Consider the following 22298-nt stretch of genomic DNA (forward strand, 5'->3'; position numbering starts at 1 on the left):
TTTAGGCTTTAGGCGAATGGGTGGATTCCTGTTCATTGTGTTTTCTCAAACAGATCCGAGAAAATGTGGATTCTTCCTTTTGTCAGATGAGTGATATGAAAAATGATAAATCTATTTGATCAAGATTTGGGTGCTCAGTATCATGTACTCTAAGACCCTCATTGGAATAAGACCACCTCTCATTATAATATTCATCCTCTCATTAATTGTTAAACAATCAGAGGAACACCCATTCTTCCAAGGACATGTAAAATGTAAGCCCACTGCCATGAGTAGTCTTTGGTCCAAGAGAGACAGCCAAGTGACCATTCCTTTTGATAATATGCTAGCATTATTAATAAAATGATTAACTACCCAGAAACTATGTCTCTGAACTTTTTACACATCACACACTGAAAAATAAAGCTAGTGCCAATTACTTGGCAAGGGTTCTCTCCTGGCATCCAGACCTTCTCAAATCTCAGAACAAACAAAAAAACCTGGATGTAAAATGGAATATTAAAGTGCCCCCCAAAACTCAAAACAACCCTTAAAGCTCATTTTGCCTGTGCATCACTAAAGGGTTATTTAAATGTTTCTTTTTCTATTTCAGGCCCTGAGGAAGCTGAAGGCTGTGTGTGTACGATTATCTATGGGCCCCTGCCTTGTTGAGGCATGTTCATCTGCTGTTCTTGCCCACTTCTTAATGCATTTACCTTGGCAATGGGGATTTATCTTAGGGTAATTTATTTTTCTTTGTCCTGGGAAAATAGGCAGGGACTTTGGGAGCTTAAATAGTATCTGGCATTTAAATTTGTAGCTGTTTAAGATTTTGCAGAGTGCTCTTTCCATCTGAGTCAAATGTACATTTCCTAGCCTTTTATAATAATAATATGAATATTAATATGAATAATAATAAGCTAACATTTATATAGAGCTGACTATGTGCCAGGCACTTTAAAGATATTATTTCTCTTGATGCTCACAAAAACGCTACAAGGCAGGTGCTATTATTTTCCCCATTTTATAGATGAGAAAACTGAGGCAAACAGAGGTTATGTGACTTTCCCAGAATCATACACTTAATAAGCCTCTGAAGCTAGATTTGAACACAGATCTTCCTGTCTTTCCATTGCACCATTTAGCTGCCTCTAAAGCCCCAAAAGTTATAGACATATAGGTGAGACCTACCTAAATATGCAGAATTTAAAGTGTGTTCATTTCTGATTTATAATGTAAAATCTATAGTGCCCTTTGCCTACATTGTAGAAATGAATAATTCCAACTCTTTGGGGTATTGGGGACAATTGATGTTTCAGTCCAGGGATTCTTAACTTTTCTTGTGTCATGGACCCTTTCAATAGTCCGGCTTATGGACTCTTCCTCAAAATAATGTTTTTAAATGCATAAAATAAAATACGCAGGATTGCAAAGAAGACCAATTATATTGAAACATAGTTGCCAAAATTGTTAAAAAAAATTTCACAATTCCAGGTTAAGACCTTTTTTTAGTTTCACCTTACATTCCAACCACTCGATTTATCTTCTTTAGAGGCTTTATGGGAGTACTTGTTCATGAATCAGACAGGATGAAACAGATTGGATGGATAGTCTGGAGGAAACACTCACATTGATGAAACCTAGAGATATTGGGAAAGATAAGCCAAATCTCACCACAAAAAAAGCACAAAGGATAATGTATTCTTTATCCCTACGCTGTACTCTGACTGCTGTGATTTTACCATTTTATCCTTTCTTCCCTTCCTGCTCAGCTATTAATTCTCATTGCAGCCTCATTTCATACTCATTTGTCTGGGTGAGGGACTGGAAATGGCATTATATCTCTCCTTTGTAGTGTCATGCTGCTTTTAAGTTGTGTGACCCTGGGCAAGTCACTCAGTTTCTATTTCAATTTCCTCTTCGTTAATGGATTGTTGTAAGGATCAAATGAGTTAATGTGTAAAGCATTTACCAAAACATTATGTAAATAATAGCTATTCTTCTTTTCCTTATTATTATTACTATTAATAATAATAAAGTATCTGGGTTTTTGACTGTTATTTTACTTCTACGAGGGATTATTTTTTCTTCGCTTTAGATGACCCAGATGGTCATTATTTTGACCTCTGTTGACCAAGGGGATTTTGTCCCTGAAGATATGATCTTTTCCTTTCAAAACCATAAAAAAAATTTAATGAATATTTGCTATTCTGCCTGTTTAGTTTTGTTCTAGGCGCTGTCTCCCCAGCTGTTGTGGTGCCCTCGATGCTCATTTTGCAAGGAGGTGGATATGGTGTTGAAAAAGGTGTCCCCACTTTGCTTATGGCTGCTGGTAGCTTTGACGATATTCTAGCCATCACTGGCTTCAATACATGTTTAGGCATGGCTTTCTCTACAGGTAAATACTTATTAACTCATAGTGTTCTTTGGCTCTTGAAATACAGAAAAATTGTTACAAGAATGATTCCTTCTTTGTTTCTTTTATCTTTGATCTGACTTAATCAAATTCCAGCTTCCAAATTTATGTTGCTAGAAATGGACCAGAAACTATGTTGTCCATTTTTCTCTCTGCAACTGAAAGATTTCACTTAAACTAACTGTGTTAGTTACCTTCCCCAGGAAGTAACAACTCATATACAATGAGCAGTGAGGAACATTGTTTTGGCCTGGATTAACTGGGCTAAACCATATTACAAAAAAATTAATGAGAGTCCCTCTGGTGTATTATTTGCAAGACTGTCTTAAAACAGAGGTCTAAAATGAGTTTGAGCTTTCTATTCATTTTGGCCTTATTTATTTAGGTCCTAACTGCTCTATAAAAGGGGAAAATATTATTTTAAAAAATTACTGATTGATTTAGCTTTTGTTAGAATTATTACCTGGTTATCAAAGTAAAACCCCAGACCATTCAAATGTTTAGGAAATCTAGCAAATTATACCATTTTATAGTTTCTTTTTAATGATTTTATAATTAGGAATCAATGTAGCTTTATGGCTCATTGAGTGTGATGAGAAGGTACAGTTCTTGCCCTGCCCTCTTCCTCAGAAGGTGACTTTACATTCCAATGAGATAAATGAAGCATGTTACCTGAGCTTTCAGAGTTCAGTAATTCCCAGTCTTTGATCCTATATTTGCACTTTGTTTATAGCTTTATAAATGACTAATGGGACTAATTCCTTGTCCCCTGGGCTTATGATTTATTTCATCATGTGGAGGAGTTTCTTTTGTGGAAACCTAGCTTCTCTGTTTACCAGGCAACTCTCTAAGATTATAAATTGCAGAGAAGGTGCCAATTTGCATTCATAAAGGAAATTCTTCACTGGAAGCTTTCTTTACTGATGTAATCATAGGTTCAGTCTTTGAGAGTTACTGTGACCAAAAAATTCCTTATACCTCAGTTAACTTGCTGTTCCTTGCAGAAAACACTTTATCTCCTGGTTCTTGGCATTTTCACTAGTTGTCCTCCATGCTTGAAACTCCTTCCTTATCTCTGTCTACTGGCTTCCCAGGCTTCTGTCAAATCCCAGCTAAACTATCATCTTCTGCGAAAAGCCTTTCCTGATCCCCCTTAATACTAATGGCGTCATTCAGTTAATTAACTTCAACTCATTCTGTCTATATCTTGTTTATTATACACAGTTGCTTGCATATTACGTCTCATATTAAACTGTGAACTTCTTAAGAGTAGAGACTGGGATTGGTTGGTTTCTTTCTTTTTTTACCTTTCTTTGTGTTCTTTGTGTTAGCATGGGAGCTGGCACATAGTAGATACCTACTAAAGGCTTGTTGATTGATTGACCACTGAATCTACTTACTCAATCCATATATAAGTTTGTAGAGTGGAAAAATTGCTCTGAGTTACATATTTTATGGCTGACTTTAATTATAATTTTTTGAATTATTACATAAAGTATATGTCCTTTATAAAATATATCATCTTGCTAGACATTTAAATTTTTTTTCATTTTTTTGGAGGGGGGAAGGCAAGGCAGTTGGGGTTAAGTGACTTGCCCAGGGTCACACAGCTAGTAAGCGTATCAAATGTCTGAGGCTGGATTTGAACTCAGGTCCTCCTGACTCCAGGGCCGGTGCTCTACTCACTGTGCCACCTAGCTGCCCTAGACATTTATATTTTTAACTTGAACAGGTTATGCATAACTTTTTGGAGGGGAAAACTATATATTTCACACACAGTTATTAGGTATTCAATACATAGGGTCATAATCCCATAAATCTGGAAGGGACCCTGGAGGTCATCTTCTCCAAGCCACTCATTTTACAGATGAAGAAACTGAGACCCAAGGAAATAAAATGACTTGCCCAAGGTAACATAGGCAGTAACATCAGAAGTGGGATTTGAACCTTGTTCCACTTTATTTTTCAATGCAAACTTAACCATCAACACAAATGAGTAAATATATATACAAAACTAGTAGTGATTATAATCTTAACAAAAAATTGTAATAAGGTAGAAACAAATGAAATTAATGAACAACAAACAACTAAAACAATCCAAACAGAGCTGTTTTTATTCTTTGTCCCTTTCTAGGGCTTTCTAAAGTTCCATTCCTCAGGTTTTGTTTTGTCACTTTTTTCTTGTTTCTTCCCTATGCCTCTCCCCCACCATGCCCCCCTCCCCCGCCCTGCCCCTTCCCTAATAGCTGTAGTTAATGTATATGGCATTTTGGTTCTACTGACTTCATTCTGCAATCACTTCATATAGGTCTTTTCATATTTCCTCAAATGTTTCACATTTATCATTTTCATAGAACCATTTCAATAATACACTCCAATTGTTGGTCACATAATTTCCATTTGTCTTATTACAAAAAAGCTGCTGTAATTTTTTTTTTTTTGCAAATAGGTTCTTTTTCCTTTTTATCATATGGATTAAGAAATTACTTTTTTCAAAAAAGATGGTCAGTTTTATGATCTTTGTTACATAATACCACATTACTTTCCGAAATATTCACTAATAATCCCATTAAAAATGTATTCAACAATTGAATTAAATTCAATTTAAAAATTAGTAAGTATTTTCATTATTAAGCAGAGCACTAAACTAGGAACCGGTAGTGCCTGTTTTTTTTCACAGCTCTGATACCATTGAATTTAGAATTTTTTTGTTATTTTTGCCTTTTTAGTGAGTGTAAGGTAAAATCTTAAGGTTGTCAATTTTTATTTCTTGTGTTCTCAGGGAATTTGACCATCTTTTTGTTGTTGTTGTGTCCACCTCTTCATGACCCTATTTGGGGTTTTCTTGGCAAAGATATTAGAGTGGTTTGCCATTTCCTTCTCCAGCTCATTTGACAGATGAGGAAACTGAGGCAAACAGGGTTAAGTGACCTGCCCAGGGTCACACAGCTAGTAAGTGTCTGAGGCTGGATTTTGAACATAGGTCTTCCTGACTCTAGGCCCAGCACTCTATCCACTGTGCCACCTAGCTGCCCTATAGCATCTTTTTATGTAGTTATTAACACTTTGTATTATTCTTTGTCTTCTGATCAGTTGCTCCATTGGAGAATGTGAATTTTAGTTTTGTACATATGAGTCAGTTCCTTCTGGATTAGATGTTAACACTTGGACATGATTACTGCGTATATTTTCCCAATTTATTTCTTTTCATTTTAGACATATTTGGGTTTTTTGTGCAAAAATTATTTTGCCTTTGTGTAATTAAACTCATTGATTTTTTTCTCCAATAATTTCTTGTTTGATTGATTAAAAGTGTCTTTCCTCTCCAAAGGTGAGGATGTATTATTACTATCTATTGTATAATTATATATATTATTTTTTCTTTTAGTTTTTTAAATTTCTAAAATAAACTAATGATTATGGAAGAAAAGAAGTTTATAAATATATGAATTAAGATTTTTATTTGAAACATTATCTCCTTTATGTACTTTCACAGGTTCCACAATTTATAATGTTCTCAGAGGATTGCTGGAGGTGATAGTTGGTGTGTCAGCTGGATCTCTTCTCGGATTTTTTATTCAGTACTTTCCAAGTAGCGATCAGGTACAAAGGAAGTTTTGTATTTGTTGGGAAGTTGCATTCAGATATTAGAAAAGTTCATTTTTAGAAACATTCATAAAATACTTATAACAGAATTAGATAGGGAGGGAATGGGGTTATTAGATCATGCTTTTTGTGAAATGGAGTATGCAGAAGACTTTTAATGTCCTAAAAACTTGCCCAGCCTCTCCACTACTTATCCCAAACTTTACTCTTCATTTTGAACTATAAAACAGGTATCATCAGCTCCATTTTCTGATGACAAACAAGGGATTTTGTTTGTTTTTGAACTAACACGCAAGCAAGTCATGACACATAATATAATTCTTTGTGATCCTCCATTTCTAATTCCAAAAGATCTTAGAGTGGTTTTAAAAAAAATGAGAATAACAAAGCATGAGTGCACTGCTCTCAACCATGTAGTCAAGATTTCATAGGCTGTCGTCTTTCTTTCAGGTATTTACTTTATAGAGAGTGATGCAAATATATAGAACTTATCTCCTGACTCAGAGGCTGACATCTATGAGAACAGACATTATTCTAAGATGTTTGAAATATTTTGATATCTGGTGAGTTTAGAATAGATTTCAAGACAATCCTTTAACTTACCAAATTTATCTGATAATGTTATAAAACTGAGAAACAGCATAGTTCTAACATTTCCTTTAAAAGGAAGTTATGTCACTTTTTAAAAGAGAAAAAAAATTAAATTAATTTGGCCTCTTTCCACCCAAGGAACTCTAAACCCATTAATTCTAAGATGGAAAAAGACCCACAGAGTGCAATAAAAAAGAAGAGATGATCTTAGCCATCCTTATGTCCTATGAATTACATATGTAGGGTGGCCCAGAATTCTTTAGTTCAATTTTAAACTTACTTAAGCTGATTAAAGCTCGATATTGGACTAAGACTTCCAAACAAGCAAAACCCCAAACTATATGCATTTATTAAGTACTTATTTTGCGCCAGGCACTATGCTAATTGCTGGGGGTACCATTCTAACATTTCTAAAAAGAATCTCTAAGAATATGAAAGCTAAGTGATTGAAAGGTAAAAATAAAATATACAGGCCTATAGTTCTCAAACTCAAGAAGCCAACAGTTTATTCATAAAGCGTCCAGATTCAGAAGCTTACAAACTTGGAAAAGAAGAACCAAGAGAAGAGAAGGGGGATTTTAAGAGAAACGAGATTTTACTTTCATATAAAATGTTACATTGACAACTTAATAAGTAAGGTTAAAGGAGCAGGGACAAAGAATTTCTACATAGTGAGATCTGTCTTTGGGAAGGAAGAAGCAAATATCAGGTAATCTATTTAGTATAGCTAGGAAAAAACAATTTGTAAGTTAGTGTGACAAAAATTGTGTGAGGGTCTGTTGATTAGGTACTGTGGCCAATTTTATAATCAATGGTGCAGAGATAGGTGAAAACCATAGTTTATTATTCTGAGAGTACAGGAGTCATTGAACAAAACAAAACCAAAACAAACAAAAACCCAGCAAGCCTTGATCATCAGGTTTAAGCTATATATAGGTTTTGGTTACAAAAGCAAGATGGGTACAATGGAATTTCAAAGACCAAATAAGGAAAGATATTGATTTATAGACCAAAGGACAGATGACAGAAGGGAAAGATCTATCTCGGGTAAAACAGAAAACTAGTTGATTCACTCAATACTTGGAGTCGATAAGCTTGGTTTTGCAGACTCTAGCTATGTGATATGCTGATCTTAAATAAATGGTAGTAAGAAAGTTAAGACAGAAACTCTCTTATTACATTAGCATAAACATTTAATATAGAAAGCCCATCTTGAGGAAAAATTGAGTCAACTTCTCTCCCACTTCCATTTTTTCTTTCTTTCAGGGAAAACTGACTTGGAAGAGAGCTTATCTCATTTTGGGTCTGGCTGTGTTTGCCGTCTTCAGTAGCATGTTTTTTGGTTTTCCAGGATCAGGGGGACTGTGTACACTGGTTATGGCTTTTCTTGCTGGCATAGGATGGTCTAGTGAAAAGGTGAATTTTATTTTCAACCTTTCTATGTTACAAATAAAATGTCCCCTGATTGTATTTTTTTTGTCTTTTTGTATATTTCTTTTTACAGATTTGTGTTTGACAGGATAAGATTCTGTCTAGTTTAATAAAGAAATGATACTCAGTAAAGAAATTATTAGAATTTTTCAGCACCTTATAAATAATAATGATAAAATGGGCATGGTGATCCAAGCCTATAGTCACTGCTACCAGGAAGGCTAAGGTTATTGCCTTGCTTGAGGAATTCTTTGCCACAGTGAGCTAAGCCAATTGGTGCCTACTCAGGATCCCACCAGGCTGGGTCACCAGGCTGCTTCAGAAGGAACAAACCAGCCCAGGTCAGAAATACAGCAGGACAAAGCTCTCTTGATGATCTGGGTGGCACCAACTCTATGAGTGGTTGCTGTATTTCTAACCTGGGTGAGATAGGGAGACCTAGTATCAATAAAGTAATAATAACTGATATTTATTTAAATATTATATTATTAAATATTATATTGCTTTAAAGTTTGTGATACACTGTGCATATATAATTGAATTTTATTCTCACAACAACCTGTGAGAGCATTTTCACTGGCTGTCTCCCATGCTTCAAGTATTCTTCCTCCATGTCTTTGCCTCCTGGCTTCTCTGGTTCCAAGTCCCAACTAAAATCCCACCTTCTACAAGAAACCTTTCTTGATTCCCCTTAAGGATAGTGCCTTGCTTATGTTGATTATCTCCAATTTATCCTGTAGATATCTTGTTTTTACGTAGTTGTTTTCATGTCATCTCCTCCATTAGACTGTGAGCTCTTTGAAAACAGAGGCTTTTTCTTGCCTGTCATCGTATCTCTAGTGCTTAATATAGAGCCTAGTAGAGAGTAGGTACTTCATAAATGTTTATTGACTGACCAATTGATTGGTACTATAGAGGTTCTAAGAGGCATCACAGGAGCAGCAAGACATAGTGAGTAGAGCACTAAATTTAGTGAGAATGATGTGGGATAATAACAACATGTCTGTAATACTTTAAGGTTTGTAGAGCACTTAACAAATATCATCTCATTTGATCCTCACAACAATCCTGGGAAGCAGATGCTGTAATTATTCCCATTTTACACTTGAGGAAACTGAGGCAGACAGAGCTTAAATGATTTGTCCAGGATTGCACAGCTAGTAAGTCTGTAAGGCTGGATTTGAACTCAGGTCTTCTTGACTCTAGGTCCAGAACTCTACCACTGAGGCACTTAGCTAGGATCAGTCGGCTTCATACACTTGTGACCCTGTTCAAGTCAACCTATCTGAGCCTCAATATCTCCTTTTGTAAAATGGAAAAAAATATTAGTGCCTTTCTCACAGAGCTGTTATAAAGGTTAAATGAGATCATATAGGAATAATATAAATGAGATAATATAGGAATAACATAAATGAGATAATATAGGAACCCTAGATTTGTTCTGTGAAGTCTGGATTTGATCAAAGGGCCACACTTGAGGACATAGAGGGCCACATGTGGCCTCAAGGCTGCACGTTCCCCACCCCTGTGGTCCGCCTATATCCTCCACAAATCCTCTACCCAACCTGCTGGGGTCCCTCCCATTTATCTCTTGATATTGCATAAAAATCAATGGAGCACATAGACTCTCTCTTGGTTTATCTTTCACTCTTACTCTTGACATAAAATTGGCCAACCTACTTTCTCATAATGCATTTTTTCCCTTTTAGTTATTCTGCTATTCAGTTTTTCATTTATAATAGTTTGCAGCCTACTCATGCTCACCATATACTTTTCTGTGGCCTGTTGGGTGACCTGCAACCTTAATTATTTTTGTTTTATTTAATTTAAATTTATTCATTAATTAAGAAACATTTTATTTTCTCTCCCTCCAACTCTTTCCCCCCTCCCTACCACGGAACAATTAAAAAGAAAAAGAAAATTTAAAACAAATATACATAGTCGAACCAAATAAATTCCCACATTGGTCATGACCAAAAAAATTTGTTCCATTCTGCATTTTGAGCCCATCACCTTTCTGGCAGGAGGTGGCTGTTGTGTTTCTTGACTTGTGACTTATCACTACAATGATCAGAGCTCTAAAGACTTTCAATGTTCTTTTTTGTTATAATGTTACAAATTTTAATTCTGCAGAGGCTGTGGTATTCCAAGGCCTAGCCATATAGTGTCACTTTTCCACATTTTTTCACTACCTGACTGATGATTTTATGTGATCCTGAGTTCAGCTGCAATTTTTTTTCAGCTACAAATTTTTGTGCTCCATTAACATTTTAGTGCTTCTTTTTTTTTTTCAGAGGGGAAGGCAAGGCAAAGGGTTAAGTGACTTGCCCAAGCACACAGTTAGTAAGTGTGTCAAGTGTCTGAAGCCAGATTTGAACTGAGGTCCTCCTGACTTCAGGGCCGGTTCTCTACTCACTGCACCACCTAGCTGCCCCTCCACTAACATTTTAAAACACCTAAAATATCTCTAAAAAATGACCCAAGTTCTTTTGTGGATTTTTATCTGCCTCTCTTCGAAGTTTTTTTTCCCTGTACAGGACATCATTCCTGAAGAGTTTCAGGATTATTACCTTTTTGATGAGGCAAAGAGAGGAGATAAGCTGGTGTGATGAAAAGAACACGGTATTTGGAGTTAATGGAGTAGGTTTTAAATTCTGACTCTGCTCCCCCCAACCCCTTTCAACTCCATATGCTATGCTCTCTTGGAGACTGGGAAATGTGTCTTCCACAGCAATGAAAGGCAAAAAGATCTTAGCCTTTTAAAAATAACAACAAACCATAAAAACAGCCTTCCAGACACCCAAGATAAGTAACAATTTATGCCCAGGCATAAAGAGTACCAATATGATTTATTTTATTAATTATGTTTTTCATGGGGAGCAGATGGCAAGACTAGTAAAATGTTTTATGAAATAGTAAATTCTTTGTATTTATTTGTCAAGATTAAATACTATCTTGCTTTAATAATAGTTGTGTTTTTTATAGAAAAACCCAGGAATTTGTTGCTTAATTTAAAAGAAAAAACTTCCTTTATTGGACACAATATACCTGCTCTTAGACTTTTGTAGGACAATGAATTTTTTCAGGGTTTTTTTTTGTCATGTTTTATTTTTTGTTTTGCTTACGTCTTCGGTCAGATATTAGTGATTTTGATCTTCGTTCATAGAGGTCTTAACCTAGTTGCTCAGGGATTTACTCTCCTTTTGTAAAATGTTTTTTTAGTTGGTCCTATTGAAGGAGCTTAGTAACTGGCTGATCACAACTACATTTCTTCTTTATAATAGTAGAAGATTATTGTTTTAAAATAGAAACATAGGCCTAGCAAGATCTTGCCCAGGGGTGGGGAACCTGCTGCCTTGAGGCCACACGTGTCCTTCCGGATCCTTACATGCAGCCTTTTGACCAAATCCAAATTTTATAAAATTCAGTCAGATTCAGTCAAAAGGCCACACTTAAGGATCTAGAAAGCCACATGTGACCTCAAGGCCACAGGTTCCCAATTCCTGGTCTTGTCCAACCCTCACATCTTAGAGATGAGGAAATAGGTCATAAGACTCAGTTTAATCCAACAAAGATAGATGGATAGACAGCTATAGATATATATGATGTTCAGTGTGCTATGCTAGGCATTGAGACCAAAACACAACAGCTTCTGCCCTCAAGGAACTTATATCCTATTGGGAAGATACAACAGGTACATGGCTAAGTAATTTCAAATAGAGAAACATCAATAATACCAATGCAAGGAAGGTCAGGAAAGAATTATATTTAAACACTTTAAGAAGAACAAAAGAAAATTAAGAGTCTACAGGTCAGGCCAAAAGAGGAACCCCTGAAGGAAATAGGGACGTTCAGCCTAGAGAAGAAAAATGTAAGGGCAGCAGAATAGCAGCTTCTGTATATTTGAAGAGTTCTTAGGTGGAAGAAAGAAGTAGATTTGTGTGCTCTGGTTAGCCAAACCTGGACCAGTGAATTAAAATTAGAAGGGAATGGATTTCAGCTGAAGAAGTGGGAGATTTTTCTAATAATTAAAATTATCTAATTTTCTAATTATTAAAGTTATCCAACGATGATATGGGTTGCCTCATGAGGTAGTGAGCTTAGCACCACTAGAAGTAATGAAGCAGCACTGGATAACCTTCTGTTTGGAGTGTTATAGATGAGAGTTCTCCATCATTAGGCAGTTAGACTTGGGATATCTAAATCTAAGATTCTGTTCATTAATACAAAAGCTAAGACTAGAACCCAGAAATCCTTTCTGGGCCTTAGCTTGAGGGAATTGGACCAGATGGCCTCTGAGGTCCATTCCAACTCTGAATCTATGATCATGTGATAGTATTACCCACATATTTGACATGTTAACTCATTGAAAAAGTGTTGAAAAGAACTGAACCATTAAAGACCTTCCATTCAGCATGACACTGGTCTTTGTCTTTTGCCAAGCTTCAATAAATGTTTATTTGATGAATGGAACTAAATATTACCTATAGAGTACCTGTTCACGCCTACTTTCATAAGGAGATTCTAATCTTTTTATAAGCATTTATTTGAAAATCAACAAAATGTTGAAGTTCTTAAAATAGTTTATCTCTAAGTAGGTTAAACTTATCTCATGAAATTTTGTTTATATTCATTATTTTTCTAGAAAAGCTTTTCTTCTTTGATACATTAGTACGTAAATAACTTGTGATTTCATCAATGTGGGTATGTCCTCTGCCTATGGGAAACACAAAGACTTTGTTGAACACAGGAAAAGTTAAGTGACTTGCCCAGATTCATACAGTAAGTAAATGTAAATGGTTGGCTTTAAATCCAGTTCTTTCTGACTCCAAGGCCAGTGCTCTGTGCAGCATACCATGCTGCATTTCTTCATGGATAGCACAAGGAGAAAAGCCAGCCCTGATCAAATTAATTCATATTTCAAATTTATAGTTTCCAAATTAATTTTTATACTTCCATAAATATTATTTTCCATATAGGTAAATGTTGAAAAGATCATTGCAATTTCATGGGACATTTTTCAACCTCTTCTTTTTGGATTGATTGGAGCAGAAGTGTCTATTACATCCCTTAGACCAGAAACAGTTGGTAAGTGTCTCAGAATATCAGAAGTTTGTGGAAATACTTTGCTTTCTAGATAACATGAGAGACAAGATCACATAGTAGATAGAGAGTTGGCCTCAACACCAAGAAGACCCAAGTTCAAGACCTGCTTTTGATATATACTTGGTTACATGCTCCTAAGCAGATAACTTCTCAATGTTCCAGGCAGCTCTCTAAGAGTATCAGAAGGCGTCAATCTGCATTGGTAGAGGGAGTTTCTTCGCCTGGGAGTCCCTGCATATTCTCGTTGGTCTGGAACCAACAACCATATCTTATATAATTATTACTTCAAATAGTGTCGATTTGAATACATGCACTACAGGGGGTTTGTTAGCTATACCAATGAAATGACAGGATAGGTCCATTCCCTATTGTCTTAGTACACATTTATGACAATATTATAACAATGATAGCTATTCTTCAATGTTTAAGATACCTGATTTCTTTGACTTGAAAACTCTCTCCACTGATAAAGAGTAAAGCCCCTCTTTGGTTATGGTCGTCAAAAGTTGCTGAGGTTGAAAAATTCATAACCTTCAAATCAATCTTCTGAGGAGTCTGAAAAAGAGGACCAGCCTTCATTAGTTTGGCCCTCCCCTATAACCTGTCCCTGGGTTAACAAATGTAGTCTTTCCAGCTTGGTAGAACTGCTGGAATACGAACTTAAATAACATAGCCTTGGAGCAAACATGTCAGCTCTGTGCCACAATAAAGCATCAGAGTAGGACTTTATTAAAGGAACAAATATAACAAAGTTAGTTATATTCATACAATCTGAGCATGGTGATAATGAGACCAAGATAGTGGTCTCAATTACCATTGTGTGTGTGTATGTGTGTGTGTATATAGATATATGTGTACACACACACATATATAAACATATACATGTATATGTGTGTATATATATGTATATGAAGAACACACTACTGAATAGTATCACAACACAGGTTTAATTGGTTTTTCCATTGATCATCATATATTTGTGTTGATCATCAACATTTGATGGCCCTATCCTCGTTGTCATCCAGTACATGAATTTTAAAGCTATATGGCCTTGCCAAAATAAACTTTTGTTTTTCTTTTGTTTTGTTTTACAGTGGCCAATATGTAGAATCAAGAAATTACAGGATGAAAAAGAATTTAGACATGGTGTAGTCCAACTCTTTTATTTTAGAGATAAGGATGACCTTGCTTTAGTTAACATTTCAAACTGACTAGCCACATGGCCTAGGTCTGTGGCAGAGAAAATAGAAGTGCCATCTCTGGGGAGTGCCAGCAGAGCAAACGATATAATCTGTCTATGAGTGGATAGGGTGGGGGCAAGTTTGGGGAGGGAGCTTCTTTTCCTGTTATTATGAAAACAATAGCAAATGTAGGAACTGAATAAACATAACTGAGGTGATTATATTTTGGGAAGGAGAGGTAGGATAGGATTTATGTGATAATAATGATCATTATAAAATGGACTAGTTAATTTAAGATTTTTTTTCAGTTATTAGTTAATTTAGGATCTTTTTTAGTAATAATTGCTATAGGTACCACTTCCTCCTCAATCTTACTATTCCACTGACTTTGTCTTCAAAGTGGGTTGGGTCTGGGGCAGTCATCTCATTTTGTCACACCCTAAGGAATATATCTGTTCCATGGTATGAACTGTACCCTCTGTCTATCTGTCTATATGACAAATGTGGCTTTTAGTAATACAGGGAAACAGGAAGACTATATTTATAGCTGACTCAGGGCAATTTATCATCACTACTGGAAAAATGATTCATAGTACATACTGTATTAACAGTGGGTCAAGAGGGTCATCTTCATAGATGAAGGGCAATGTATTTTATTAATATTTATTTCTATTAATGTTGTTGTTCTCATACAGCCCAGGAATCCAAGATGGAAACATTGTTCTTGGCCTAGACTTTAATGCTATATCTGTTACTGAGAATGGAAGAATAATTAACAGTCACAAATTAGGATTCTGTCTACACTTTTCTGAGGAAGGTTCATCTTTTGTTATTTTAATAAGATCCAGTTCTTTAATGCAGTCATCAATATGTGAAAATGTAGTCTTTGATGCAAAATATAAGAAATGTAAAAATTCAAATATTTGTATTAATTAATGACCCAACTAGAGGTTTTTATTTAGGCAGAAATGATAACTTTAAACCATTTATTTCTCACAAATTAATTTTTTTCAAATTCTATTTCATCTGATTTTTAAATAATTGTTTTAGTTCTTCAATCCAATCTAACCATGAAAGGTAACTTCTTTTGAAGTACTCTCCAGATTACGATTGCTCAGTAATCACTTTGTGTATATTATAGGGCTATGTGTGGCCACCTTGGGCATTGCCGTGTTGATAAGGATTGTTACCACATTCTTGATGGTGTCCTTTGCTGGTTTTAACATAAAGGAAAAAATATTCATATCTTTTGCCTGGCTTCCTAAAGCCACAGTCCAGGTAAGGATGACTACAATCTTCACATTATTCCTAATTTGTATGTAGTCTTTTAAATTATTGAATAAGAGTCTAGATTAAAATTTAGAAGAAAATAAACAACATACCTGTGCTTATTACTACCACATGGTACATCTTTTAAATCTTTTTAAAAATTTAATGAAAACTTTTAATTAAAGCATAGCCACTTAAAATTTCATTTTTAACATGAGCAGTTGACAAGTAATAGAGTCTGCTTTAATTTTTTTTTCAACTAAGATTTTTAGGGCTTCACTAGAATAACATTTATTCCCACATTACTGCTATGAATAGGGGTTTTTAACCTGGAGTCCAGGAACGTTTTTAAAAAAATATTTTGATAATCGTAGTAACCTTATGTGTTTTATTTTAGGAATTTAAAAACATTATTCTGAGAAGGGATCCATAGGCCTCATAGACCACTAAACATCCATGTACCAAAAAAGGTTAAGAACCCCAACAAAGAATAAAAAAGAAGGCCATGTAATAAGGATTGCAGTCAGAGCTAAACTTTGAAGAGTAGAAATTTCCTTCAATTATGACCTAGGGCATCTTCCCCCAGGGCAACTAGGTGGTACGGTAGATAGAATTCCTGGTCTGGACTCAGGAAGACTCATCTTTCTGAGTTCAAATCTGGCCTCAGACACTGACTAGCTGTGTGATCCTGGGCAAGTCACTTAACCCTGTTTGCCTCAGTTTCCTCATCTCTCAAATGAGCTGGAGAAGGAAATGGCAAACCACTCTGTATCTTTGCCAAAAAAAAACCTGAAATGGGGTCACGAAGAGTCTGAAATAACAGAACAACAAGTCTCTCCCTACCTTGAGACTGGACCTCATTTAAATCACCCAGAAGAATAGTAAAGACCCTTCCCTTTTTGGAAAGCTCCAAAGACAGGATTAAAAGAAAAGAAGCATTGCTCATAGTCTTCCAACTCAGTCACTGGGTTAGAATGAGGTGATGATCCCAGTAGAATATAAACTCAATGAAGGCAGGGACTGTCTTACTTTGGTCTTTGTATCTCTGGCACCTACTATGTTTTGTATCTGCCATATAGTATACTTAATAAATGCTTGTTGATCAAAGGACTGATATATGAAGGCTGACCAGAGTTTATGTACAATGGAGAAGAATTATAGAAGAAATATAAGAATGCTTTCCTGGTTCAAGGATATGCATTAATATTAAATTATACTGTCATGCTAATTGTCCTGACAAAAATCATCTTCATGTGGTCCAAATTTACGATCCAGATGATCCAGTGATAAAAAATCTTGTTTATGCATTTGGTAAAAATTGCCTGCAGTTTAGAATTAGAAAATCATAAACCAGCATTTGTTACAAATTGTAAAATACAGAGAAATAATTTACTATTCTTGCTTTGCATCGCTGTCTTGTCTGTTTGATGGAGCAAAGAAGTTTTATAATTACACTAAGTATTCTTTTGGAAAAAAATAATAAATCTGTTGCTCTTGTGCTCTTTGGGTTCCATGTGATTGGAGTTACCTTTTCGTCCCTGTTAATTATAAGAATAATAACAGACATATTGTGCTCTAAAGCTGCCCTCTGGACTTCTGCATTTGTATATCCCACCCGCACTGGACACTATACTTCCATCTTCATTTGGGCCTCACAACAACTCTATGAGCTAGGTAGTCAGGCAGGCAATAAGTATTTATTAAGTGCCTACTACATACCAGGAACTGTGCTAAACTGGAGGTGCAAAGAATGGCAGAAGACTATTCCTGTCCTTGAGAAGCTCCCAATTTAATGGTAGCTACAAAAGGTCTCATCCACATTTTAGAGAAGACAAGGGTGAGGCTTAGAAGGAGTCTAGAGCTGGACCAAGACTCTGAAGTCATCTTGTCAGGGCTTCTTAAACTTTTTCCACTCGTGACCCCTTCAGGACTTCGCCAGTGGGTCATGACCCCACATGGGGTCAAAACCCACAGTTTAAGAAGCGCTGAATTTCTAGCCCAAACTCTTTCACTTTACAAATAAAGAAACTAAAGATATAGTGACTTACTCAAGTTTACACAGATAATATCAGAGACAGAGATAGGATTTGATTTCTGATTCTAAATCCAGCCCTATCCCCTATGCCATACTGACCCTCTTGTATTAAGCCATAAATCCTCAATCGAAAGATGCTAACAAAGTATTATGATACCAATAGACCACTTGACTCCAGAGGGAAAGCTAGGACTGATGATTTTCTTTTTCTACCACATTCATTGTGTTATACCATTCCCCTGACCTTTAAAATCTCACAGGCTGCCATAGGATCCGTGGCATTGGACACTGCAAGAACACATGGAGATGAACAGCTGGAAGCATATGGAATGGATGTGTTAACAGTCGCATTCTTGTCGATTCTGATCACAGCTCCAATCGGAGGTCTGCTCATTGGGCTTCTAGGCCCCAGACTGCTGCAGAAAGCTGAACAGAGTCAAAATAAAGATGGAGAAGGAACAGAATCACATGTACAAATGTAGAGGTGAAAGGAGGGACTCTGGGAGTAATTATTTTTAAAACTGTCACTATCACTTGTTGCTGTTCATCAGAATTTTTCTATCAGGATGGGTGTTGAATAGCAGAATCTTAAGCTGGAAGGGATATCAGGCCCATCTAGTTCAGCCTGTGCAGGAATGCCCACTACGGTGTGCCATCCATAGTCATGAAGTCTTCTTTTGAAGCCCTCCATGGAAGGGGGCAGCCCATGACACTTCTGCATCCCTCTATTGGTAAGAAAGTTTTTCTTTCTTACATCAAGCCTAAATTTGCCTCTATACAAAACTCCCACCCATTGTGCTATGTAATGACATAAGTTAGAGGTGCAATAGAACCAATAACTTGGGTCAGTTCTTTAGTTTTCTTTTAAAATACATTTTTCAGGCTTTGCCAATTTGAGTTCACTGCTCATTTACATGCCTTTTACCAGCTATACATGTATGAGTGACCTCTCACCCTTCTTTTAGTCTGGTGTCTTCAGCTGCCTTCTGGACATTTGTACTCAGATATCCTTCCAACATGTGATACCTAACTTGTATAATCCTCCACACCCCTGGGACCAAAACAGCTCCTCCCAACTTCCTGTTGCTATCACCTAACAGGGTTATCAGTTTACATTCCAGGTAGGGCAGAACTCTAGAATTTTGGGAGAAAGTCAAAAAACATTTCACTGATAGATGAAAATGGACAAAAGATAAACTATTATAAAGATGGTTATTTCTTACAATATTGTGAAGAGTATGAAATAAGTCTTAGCTCCCTATTGAAGCTGACAGAGGAGTGACCAGTCCATCATGACAGAGTGTAGAGCGGGCCATCTTTTCACAGGTCATCATTAGCAAACATGGTCATTAAGGGGTGAATTTCCCTTTAGCTTTAGAATGGTTCAGAATATCTTTTGCCCCTTTTTTCTTTCTTATTTCAACATGCTTAAAATTGTGTTTATCACTAAGGCCCTGAGAGATGAGAATAGAAATTGTATTTACATCAGTGAATAGTAGGAAATGATGATGGGCTTACCAGGAGTATTTACTTCAATACTTCAAGCACCTGTCATTTTGTGAATGAATGTTCTCCCTCCACTGAGTATTGTTGACCTGAAAGTTTGGTTAAAGGAGGCAAACAGGCTAGGTGATATATAAAATCATATTGTTTATTCCCTTAAAGCTAGCAGATACATGATCATGGAATCAGAAGCAAACTTCTGATTGCCTGACAGAAATATGACAAGGTATAAATATACTTTAGAACAATCCCAACTCCAGTTTATGGTCTCCGTATCATAAGAAAGGAAGTTTCTTATTTGAATGAGTCATAACTACAATAAGACAAGACAGTTTTCAAGGTAGTGTCACTTAGAGATTACATCCCAAGATGCAAATGTCCCTAGAATATCAGGATAAGAGAACTCCCACTGTTCCGGTTGAGGACGTCGGGTCACCAACAGGAAAAATACCCCTTGTCAATCTTATCTGGTCTTTGAAGTTGCTGACACAGGAAAGGGCATTTTGTTTTTTTAGAGTAGAGCAAAGCAGTTTGATTGATTAGTTTCAGGCTTGGGATCTTATTGGGGTTCGAATAATCTGAAAGGATCGTCAGTATAAACATACCTTCCTTCAACTTATAAGCCCTGGTGTTGAGTCTTTTCAAATTTAACTGGACTGAAACTCAGGCAACAGAAATAAGGCTCCTTATTCAAAGTCTTTTATTCTGGAACTTTGTGGTCTTGTGAAAGGCATCTTCAAAGGCTTTGCCAGCCCCCCTGTAGAAGCTTTGGCAGGTCCTACCTGACAGGAAATGCTCTAAGTATAGTCCAAATGATGATCAAAAAGGATATCTGATTAGAAATTCTAGAATCTCTAAGATATGTAGGACCTGGAATTAATTTAGTTTATTTTCTTGCCCCCAAAGGACTCAATTTAAAATTGATTCAGAAAGGCATCTCTCTGAGCATTAAAGGTGTATATGGAAGACTTCTTGGAAGATAATAGAGTAGAAGCAAGAGTTCTTAATCTGGGTTGATGGGCAAATTTCATGGGGTTCTATGAATCTGGATGAGAAAAAAAGACATCTCTAATTTCACTAACTTCTAATCGAAATTAAGCATTTCCTTTGATTATTTAAAAACATTATTCTGAAAAGGAATCCATGGGCTTCCCCATACTGCCAAATGGGGTCCATGACACAAAAAAGATTCAGAACACCTAGAGAGAGAAGCCAAGGGAATTAGCTCTGTCTTTACTTATTCAAAAATGCTTCCCCTAGATCTCTCCCCTTTCCACCAAAAAGGGAAGATAAAAAACAATAGAAATAATAGAAAACAGGGGGCGGAAACCCTTGAGAGGAAGTGGAGAGTACACCTGCTGAGATGGAGTCATTCTGCCTTGGAGTCTCTGAGTCTGCATTGACTCATAGGTATTACCTCTTTCCCCTCACCCCCATCCCCATCCCTCCGAGTGTTGATTGAGGCTATGGAATTTTCTGAGGCTTTCTTATCTTACCTCCATACCAAGAGAAGGATTAAGTTTATGCAAAAGGAGTCCTAGAACCACCACCCACAGACTGGGTCCAGATGGGGGGTCCTAATTATAACACTTGCCTAAGTAAGAGACATCCCCTACCTTCCTCCAGCTGATCAAAGTTTGTGGAATTCCTGGCCTCATACCACACCTCTATTCTCCAAATTAGTTAGGGATTCCAATCAGCCTCACCCCATTCTTCTGTCTGCTGAACAGCCTACTTGCTTTTTTTTTTCATTTATCCCATAGCAAAACAAAAATCAGAGAAAGTATACATAGAAAAATATTATGTGCCAGACACTATAGAGCGGAGGAGCTTTCCCATTGGGAATGGGACAACTCAACTCAATAAAAGAGCCCTAGATCCCACTGACGGGGAAGTTCCCCAGAGTCATCTAGTAGAGCAAGCTGGGGATAGGAATGAGAAATACAGGTCAATGCAGTCTCCTCCTCCTATCTCTCACTTTCAGAAAAGACTCAAATTTACGTGGGCCATAACTCTTTTCCCAACAAGGCTTGAAACTCCATAGCCTCAAGAAAAGTAGGGCCAAGGATCCAGGGATCTGGCCACTGGCCCCTCCAAGCTTCTTCCCCCACACTCCCTTTAGCATCATCACTCAGTTGCCTGCGTTCCCTAGGACATACCTCCACGACACTGGCCAAGCTTCATTGTTACTGTGCTCCAGCCTTTTGGCACATACCCCCAACAGGTACCTTTTCTCACTCCACCCCCTTTTCTGTTCCTTTTTAAGTGTAGCCTTCCTCCATTAGAATGTAAGAATGCTAATTGGCTGCCCTCTCATACATACTCAAGGAGGCAAACACTTCCAGTGTCCTAGAACTAGGTTCAGGCTGCTCTGGGCCTCTCTTCTTCCCTCCCCCTTTTCTAGACTTTGGTAGCGTTGTAGGTAGTTTGACTGAGAGTCAGGAATGTTCAAATGTTCAAATGTTCAAATCCTGCTTCTGACACTTGTTAGCTGTGTACCCTTGTGACCCTGGGCAAGTCCCTTAAGCTGTTTGCCCTAGATTCCCCAATTGTAAAATGAAGATAAATAGTTGCACCTACCTCACAGGGTTGTTGTGAGGATCAAATAAAATAACATACATTAAGCACTTACAAACCTTTAAGCTTTATGTAAATGCTAGTTATTATTATAATTGAGAGGTTTTTTTCCCCCAGAGTCCCCTGAGTTTACTTTCTGGGTGTGGCTTAGTCTTTGCTGGACACTAGATCTCATTTGACAGAAAATTGTGAAGATGATTGTTAAGACAATGACAGAAAATTTTTAATATCAAATGTAATATGGTCGGCCACAATTCTTAATCATCCTTGGATGGTCAGAATTCCACTAATGTCCTGAAATGTATGGGAAAATTCAGGGACTGGTTGCTTTCAAAGACATGGCCCTTTCCTTTTAGGGGTCCAGGTCCCATCACTCCATCAATACTACCTCCTTCCTCTCCTTTCTAAAGGTATAAAGCCTTTTCGTAGGTCTCTTGGTTAGGAACTCCATTATACTTTGCATTCATGGGACATAGCCCAGGGTAGCACCCGCTACCCTATTATTTCAATTTACTACAATTTATTCCTCAACTCATGACTGATTTATTTCAGGACTTAACAAATTGCTGGGATGAGTCAAGCAGGTCATTCCTGAGGCTTGACT

General features: G+C 36.8%; 1 protein-coding gene across 1 annotated transcript in view; it reads left to right on the forward strand.

The window, feature by feature from the left end:
- Nucleotides 1–21757, forward strand: part of LOC118854410 (sodium/hydrogen exchanger 9B2-like) — a 38615-nt gene extending 16858 nt beyond the window's left edge. The window contains exons 6-12 of the mRNA XM_036764773.1: nucleotides 593–720; nucleotides 2202–2377; nucleotides 5892–5998; nucleotides 7859–8008; nucleotides 13003–13111; nucleotides 15452–15588; nucleotides 17875–21757. Of these exons, the coding sequence (XP_036620668.1) occupies nucleotides 593–720; nucleotides 2202–2377; nucleotides 5892–5998; nucleotides 7859–8008; nucleotides 13003–13111; nucleotides 15452–15588; nucleotides 17875–18096 (1029 nt within the window). The 3' untranslated portion in view covers nucleotides 18097–21757. The remainder of the gene's footprint in view (nucleotides 1–592; nucleotides 721–2201; nucleotides 2378–5891; nucleotides 5999–7858; nucleotides 8009–13002; nucleotides 13112–15451; nucleotides 15589–17874) is intronic.
- The last annotated feature ends 541 nt before the right edge of the window (nucleotides 21758–22298 follow it).

This window comes from Trichosurus vulpecula, chromosome 6, assembly GCF_011100635.1.
Source record: "Trichosurus vulpecula isolate mTriVul1 chromosome 6, mTriVul1.pri, whole genome shotgun sequence".
Lineage (NCBI taxonomy): Eukaryota > Metazoa > Chordata > Mammalia > Diprotodontia > Phalangeridae > Trichosurus > Trichosurus vulpecula.